At 49.6% G+C, this 8001-nt stretch overlaps 1 protein-coding gene across 1 annotated transcript in view; it reads right to left on the minus strand.

Moving 5' to 3' along the window:
* Window positions 1–3361, minus strand: part of GDAP1L1 (ganglioside induced differentiation associated protein 1 like 1) — a 42832-nt gene extending 39471 nt beyond the window's left edge. Inside the window, exon 1 of the mRNA XM_006016687.3 lies at window positions 3182–3361. Within this exon, the coding sequence (XP_006016749.1) occupies window positions 3182–3361 (180 nt within the window). The remainder of the gene's footprint in view (window positions 1–3181) is intronic.
* Between the last annotated feature and the right edge of the window lie 4640 nt (window positions 3362–8001).

Below are 8001 nucleotides of genomic sequence, written 5' to 3' on the forward strand. Positions count from 1 at the left end.
GGCAATCCTGGAATGCCCCATCCCGGAATGGAGGGAGATCAGCCCATCATGCAGCCATGAAGAAGACAAGGGCTGGTTCTGGAGCAGACTCAGAGCCAGTATCAGGTGTCACCATGTGCTGACAGCAGTTACAGCAGGTCATGGTGACAACCTTGCTCATTGCATGTCAGGCACAGCACTTTGCTCCAGAGGACTACCTGACAGCACTCCTTAGACACTCAGGACCAAATCCCCATCTACCTAGTAGGTGGTTATGTGTGATCCTATTCCACCCTGTTCAAATCCCTGAATAAACCTTCACACATCTACTTGCATAACCAGTATCTCATGAATGCCAAGAAACAGGACATTGCTGGTCTGGCTCACTAATCACTGCACATGGTGCCCCCACACGGCACCCTCAGCCACTTGAGTTCAACCCTGGCCCAGCAGCTGCCTCTGGGCTGAGTCCATTCCAGAGAGCTTATTCTGTTATCAGGCTCTTAAACAAGATTGCTAACAAGGCAGCCGTTAACACCAATTGCTCTGGCAGCTTCTCAAAGATGGAAATGTGATCTGCCGGGATCTTCCAGGACCAACTCTCTGTATACAAAACACCAAGACCTTCCACTGAATCATAGAATAGTAGGACTTCAGGAAGTCATAAAGTCTCGACCCTTGATCATGGTAGGTTCATACTTAACTAAACCCATCTAACCTGCTCTTAAAATCTTCCAAGCATGGAGATCCCACAATCGCTATATCCTGCTCCAATGCTTAAGCAGCCTCAGAGTGAGAAAATTCTTCCTAATAGCCAATCTAACTTCCCCTTGCTGCAACTGAAGACCATCGCTCTGTGTCCTGCCCCCCGCAGCCACAGACAATGGTCTGTCAGAAGGGAACAACTCTGGGTCCCGGTGGATTTGAAGTGGAAAGCTGGCTGTGAGAGGCTCTTGCCAAAGATCAGTCCCCTAAAGACTGAAGTCAGCTTCTGAGACATGTCTTTGGGTGTAGAAATTCTGCCTGCAAAACCAGCTTCTTTTCTCAGCTAAGTTTTATTTTCTTAACTAGCAATCTAGTATTTATATGCCCAGAGAATAAAAGCCACTGATGGCACCTTTCATCCTAGAGGCCTGGAGTGAAATCCTGGCACCACTGGTGTCACTGGGAGCTTTACTAATAACTTCAAGGCCTGAATTCCTTTCTAGGCATTGAGTCTCAGTGACTGGCAGTGTCTGTTAATGACAGGGCACCCGAGGCCTTGTTCAAAATCCTTGGGCCCAACATACCCCACGTGTGACTAACACAGGTGGGTGACACCAGGCACAAAACCCCCAATTTCAATTTCAACAGGAGACTGGTGCCCCTCGTGCTCTGGCCACGGTGCTGAACAGTCAGCCTGGGCCCAGCCCCTGTGCAACCCCCTTTGTTCTCTCCTTGGCCTGCTGGCAAGGCTGCTGTGTAGTGCTCTGCTGGTGGGTCCCTATAGGTGTTCCTGTGCTCAGCCATCTGCACGCTCCAACACTTGGTGATGTCTATTTGTGCCAGACACTTTGCTCTAAACAAGACACCTCTTCAACATAAAAGCCCTTCTGTTTCTCCATAGGGTGGGACATAGCCTGGCAGGGGCCCAGCAGGTGCTCCCCACCTCTCACAACCTGACCCCCAAAGCCCACCTAAAAGTCAATATCCAGAAGCCTCTGTGGGAAGTTGATGGGTCCATCTGAGTGTCCAGGGAGCTCCTAGAGGATTCTTCATGGCTGTTAGGAAGCAGATTTCCTGTTTGACAAAAGCTCTGAAGGGTATTTCAGTCCACAGCAGGGATGTGCCTAGTCCCACAGGCTGGCTTCAATGCACTTGCACATACAGCATTGTGCTCTGTCATATGCAGTACATTGGTTGGTTGAGCCCCAGTTGCAGTGAATACATTGTAGAAGCATTACTATTTCCTCACAGATGATTTAAAAAGATTGACTTGGGTTTCAGCTCCCAAGTGCTACTCTTTGTGCTGTGACTTTAAATGTGCAATGCATTGCCCATGGACTCCCCTGGGTTCTGGCAGAGGTGGTGCTAGCTCAGGACTGGTTGTAGAAAATCCTGTGTGAGTGGAGGGTTAACCGTTTCCTTCCCAACACTGGGAGACAAAGGAGTAAAACAAAAGATAAGGGCGTACATAGCCACCTCCACCAAAGGGGTATGGCAAGCCAGGGAAGGAAGGAGGAAAAGCCAGGAAAAGCAGCCAAATCAGCCTCACGATCTCAGTAGTGCAAATGCAGAATAAGCCCTTCAGCCACCTGTCTCAGGAGGGAGAGTGGGAAGAACAGACAGCACATGTGCAGCCATCCTGCTGCATTGTGTGTCCTGGGGTTTCTCAGTGTCCCTCCCCCCCACCTGCTTCCCTGACTGGGCTTGGGCTGCAAGGGAGAGCAATCCAAGGGCCCTGGCATCTTGCAAACTTTATATTCACCTTCTCTGCTATGAATAATTCAACTCCCATATATAATGAATGTAAAGTGCAGGGCTGGGGCTGCTTCTGGCAGGTTTGTTGCACAGCCCCTGCTCTCCCAAGATGCAGCATGGAACATTGGCTATCAACTGGAAAAGGTGATTGATTGTTATTTATCCCTGACATGCAAGCGTGACAGCCCCGAGCAGACCGAGAGTCTGGGGAACAGGATTTCAATAGCATTGCTGCAGTGTCCAGAGCAAATGCATTTCCTGGCACAGAGCAGAGCCCTATATTCACCTCCCTGGGAAGAGTTTGGTACTAGGATATATAGGAACTCAAGGTAACCATTGTAGATATGGCTCCCTCCCCTGCCTCCAGTACCAGGGTAGTCCTAGATAGCCAGTATTTCAGTTATGTTTCTCTTTGTCCACACTTCTTCCACTCAGATTCATGTGAGATTCAGGCTTCAAATGAATGATAAATCAGAAACATCTCCCAGAATCAAATCTGATCCTAACCCAAAGACAAAATTACCGTGAACTCCCCCCTTCCACCCCGAGCAAGCCAGTTAAATTGCAGAAATGCAGGCACAAAATACCCCGCTATTTACACATTCTCCTTGCCAGCAGCTCCCCTTTCCATCCCTGTGAAACAGCCAGTCTCCTCTTCTATAAGCAAGCCATTCTCCCGAGGCAGGCGTATGCCCTGGATACTGGAGGTGATTCTTTCCTGGGAATCCAGCAGAGCATTTACCTTTTGTGAGCTGAAAGATTGCGTCCAGTGATACAAAACGAGTCTGTCCTTGGATCTGAGAGCAGGGTCTGTCAGGTCCTGGTTTTCCTCAGCCTCTTTGGATTTCCCTGCATCATTATCGACAGCTGAAATGGGCCACCAGCTGCAGTTGGTGGGAGTAACATTGTTGGGAGTCGCCATGACAGCCTGAGATTGGAAGAACAGGGGAAGGAGAGAGCAGCAGCAGCTGCACTATCGGAGCATCACATGGGCTCATGGAAACAGCATCACTACCAGAGCAAGCAGGCTGAATTCATTACTTGCTCTGGGTTGGGATGGGCAGCGCAGGGCCAGGGCAGTGGAATCAGCGATGGATTTTAGGCAAGAAGGGCATTTGCGTAGGCTAAAACCCAGCCTGGTTCTGCCCATGTCAGCACTCCCACTTTAACACGTTACGCTGACATGCAAGGGGCTGAACAAAGACCATCCCTCCTGCCTGATCACCCACGCAGGACTCCCCACAAGTCCAAACTCTGCCTGGTGCAGCAGTGTCTTTTGCAACGGCAGATGCTGAGACGGATGATTTTCTGTTTGAGAGTTAATAAACAAATCCATCAATCCAGACTATCTAAAAAATGTCCAGCAGGGGGCTGGCCTCCTACAGCCCTGCAAGGAATAAAGCATCAAAGGTTCCTCAGGGTTCACACATTCTTGTGTATTCAGGTTACTTATTAATGATTGAATTAGTATTATTTCTTTGTCCCATGGCAGTGCTTGGGGGTCTCAGTTACAGACCAGGAGCCCAGTGTGCTAGGTGCTGTACATACCTGGAACAAAAAAAGCAGAAGTGCCCCCAATGCCTTTCTGATTGTATTTATTGAAAGGAGAGCTCAGATTTCCCAAACTAGCTCCACGTGTTTCACCAGTGATGGCTGCAGCTATGAGTACAGTCAGATGTGGCACCTGGGCTGCTCAGGTAGCTAGGGAAGTTACCTGTCTGTGACAGCAAATACTCTCAGCACATTCACAGGACCTGCATGTGCAAGTTGGAGAGTGGCACAGCTGCAAGCATTCAGGTGTGGAAATCTGAGCTGTTGTTTCTGGACTGTTTGCTTTGCTTCATATCAGGAAGAGCTTCTTAATAACAGCATCTCTAACTTCAAACTAGTCTCTTGAAGAAAGGGCTCAAAATCCCATCACAGAACATTTCAGACCAGAGTGGCTAAAGAGGTAGCAGGACTGGATGGGAGGATGAGCTGAATAACTTAGCAGTTCAGATCCATCCCCAGATGTATGTGGGGCTGCATTAGCACATGATGAAACCCCTGTGTCCTACAAATCAGGGAACAGCTGTGTGCAGTAGCCAGTCTGTATGGGCAGTCCCTGGATATGAAGTGCACAGCTGCATATTTTCAAGGGATATTTTCAGAGGCTCACCCCTATGCATATTCCCAGTTTCCATCTACATTCAATTGCATGACTTTACCTGACCCAACAACTTCATGAAATGAAGCATCTTGTGACAGGTGAGGAGAGCCTGGAAGGTGATTGAGATATTTGGTGAAATATTCCCAAGCCTTATGACATCTACTAGGGGTGCCCCACCCCATTCATTCCCCACCAGCCTGGCCTTTGAGGCAGGATGTAAGGCTCATATCTGGCCTCCATAAATATATTTCTTAATGTACCATATGTCCTTCAGAAATATCCATTGGGGCTGGGCAGAGTTTAGAGGAACTGAAATGAGTCGGCCTCTTCTCTTTAGGTCATTATCTCCCATTGTGCTGTGTGCCACCAGCAGGGCTTGTTAGCCACAGCATGGGTACCTGTAGTTCAAGAAGCACTGTATAGTGCCCTCGCGTCTTGCCTTTTCCCTCCTCAGGCTCATGAACCAATTGTGAAAGTGATTCAGTCTCTACAGCAAAAGCTCCCACTGTGCAAACCAAGATGACTAAAAATAACCCAAAGGAAAAAGCTGATCAGCTGGAGCTTTTGTGACAGCAGCAGGCAATTTCCACAAATCCACCCTGGGAGATACAAGCCCTGGGGTCAGCTTCTGCATACTGTTCTTGTGTATGCATGAGTGTGTGTGCATGTGTGCGCAAACCTGGCACTGCCATTCTGCCTTCAAGACTGGCAAGAGGCCAGTGTGGCCCTTGTCAAGCACTCCTATCCTGCAGCACTAGGAAATGCAGTGCTGTACCCCCCAGCTCATCCTGGCCTTGACATTTTCTTCCCCCGGGGCACAGAATGGGAGGAGCATTCATTGCCCATAAGCATCTTTCCAGGTCCCTCTGCATCAAAGCTTCCACTCCAACTGGACAGAACCAAACAGTGAGACTGATTAGGGCATGAAGCCAAGGAAAAAAGACAGGGAGCAACTCAGAGCAAACACTGTAGGAAAGGATCTGCTCCTTGTTACAGATCCCTATCCAGAAAGCACCATCTAGTGGTCCATTTTACTACATACAACACATTGTGTTGTGGAATAAAACCAACCGTGTCTTTGATTTGTCTGGCTCTTGAAGGTTTTAATCTCCTCTGGAAGCCTGCACTTATGGGCACATAGATGACCTGTTACCTAACAAACCAAGGGATGGCTCAGCAGGCAGGATTCTTGGGGTCTAATCCTGACTCTGGCACAGATATTGTATGACATTGGGAAAGTTCCTTCCATCCCCTTCCTTGTTTTCCCCATCTGTACAATGAGAAACAGGCTGATCTACCTTGTGGGAGACAGTGACCACGTCTACATGAGATGCTGACTGCGCGGTACCCCTATACTACTATGCAGTAGCATCACCTGGCAACAACCGTGATACAACACTACCACACAGTAGTATTAGGCTACCAGGCAGTAGCATCACGAAAAAGGTGTTCATTGGCACTGAGCAGCAACTCAAGTTACTGCACAGTCATTTAGTACTTGTTTATAGTACTTGTTTATACAAGTACTAAATGACTGCGCAGTAATGACTGCACAGTAGCATCTCGCGTAGATGCAACCAGTGAGACTTAATCTGGTGTCTGAAAGATGCATTATCCTCAGCAGCAAGGTGCTAACTAGAGGAAGGAGAAGTATCACATGGTAGCCAGGCTAAACTACTGCAGACTTGATAGAGAATTTAAAGGCGGGTGAAGGGCTTGATGCCAGGACTTCACAGACACAGTACCAGGCCTCAGTGCAAAGAGAAAATGCAAAGTTTCAGGAATTAGTTGCTTTGATTTCTCCAACTGGCCTGAGCCAGTGAACACCAGCATGTATCTTAGTTGGAGGACATAGCTCCAGTCTTCAAGGAGAACAAGAATTCATTGGCTCAGGCTACAGTTCTGAGGCAGGAAAGTATCTGTGCCCCTCAAATATATGCTTGCAGGTTCAGCTGGGGCAGGAGGTGCTAGACACTGTGAGGTACCTGTTATTCTTGGTAATAAACATATATATCATGGAGTACCAGAAGGCTTCCTTTGGGATTAAAATCCCCATTAATCTGGGCATCACAACCATGCCCTGCAGGGCTCTTAATCTAAGATGGGAAACAGATAAGGGGAGGAGATGGGAAGGGAAGGTAACTGAGAAGTAAATGAATATGGTACCCACTTGAATTGTAGTTTTCAATTGTTTTTGGCTACAGGGAGAGGAGGAGCAAGGAGCAGCAGGGTTGAAAGAATTAGTGAGAGTGCAGGAGTTAGAATATAGTGCAACAACAGGGAGGCAAAGGAAAAAGAGTTCATCAGCTCATCACTTGCCTAGACATGAACAAAATAACTGGATTTACAGGCATCAGGACAGATCTGAGTCTGATGGACAGATCTGAGTCTGATGGATAATACCAGGTGTTAGAGGTGTCTGTGGCGCAAAATCATCCCAGACTATTATCTAGATTTTAGCCTCAACCCTCCCCTCCCCCCACTCTGACTACACAGAAAAAACTGAGGTGGGCTTGCAGGAGCTTTAAGACAGGGTATCTTACTAGCTTAATGTGTAGCTTAGAGCCTGGGGCCTGTTTTACCTCAGTCTGATATCTGCCCATTTTTCAATGAAGACAGACAAAATCATGCCTTCCCACAGTTTCCCCTGTGGTCAGGTAAGTTTTCCCACAATTGGTTAGGAAAGTAGTCAAAGCATCTCAGCATAAGAGCATCACTGGAGGTGTTCAAAAAGAGGTTGGACCGCCACTGTTGATCCAGGTGTACTTCTGTCTGTGTTGTACCATGGGAATTTCCCATGCTTCTGGGCATGAATGTCACATGCCCCCGGAGGTTGAGGGGCACGGTGAGCTCCCGCAGACGGTGGTGGGAGCATGGTGGTGGCAAGCGGGGAGCTCCCGCAGGTGGTCGCAGCGCTGTCAGCGGAGCGGGGGGTGGCAAGCGCCGACCAGCAGTCAGGAACCACCTGCAGATGCCGCTGGCAGCGTCAGCACCGGTCAATGGCGATCGGGGACTGCCCGTGGATGCCATTGCCCATAGGTGTCTGGTGCCTTTTGAGTCAGGGGGCACATGCCCCCCTGACGCCAGTCAGCGACGGGGGGGGCGGTCCCCCGGTGGCCAATCCTGCTGGCAGTGACTGAGAGGGGGTTCCCCGCGGTCGATCTCACTCACCACGAAAGCAGCCCCGCCGCTTCCAGAAGTCCTGCGGCCCACTGGCAGCTCCACTCCTCGGGCAGCGCTCGCAGAGGCGGCACTGGTGCACCTGCCTGCCCCCCTGCCTGCTGGCTAAACAGGGAGCATGACCTGACGTGGTGCACCTGCGCTCTCAGGGGTGCACATGCACCCCTGTGCACCCCCTACGCATTGCCCCTGCCACTGGCGGTGTCGGGGGGGGGGGGGGGGGGGGGGGGGGG

This window comes from Alligator sinensis, unplaced genomic scaffold, assembly GCF_000455745.1.
Source record: "Alligator sinensis unplaced genomic scaffold, ASM45574v1 scaffold76_1, whole genome shotgun sequence".
NCBI lineage: Eukaryota > Metazoa > Chordata > Crocodylia > Alligatoridae > Alligator > Alligator sinensis.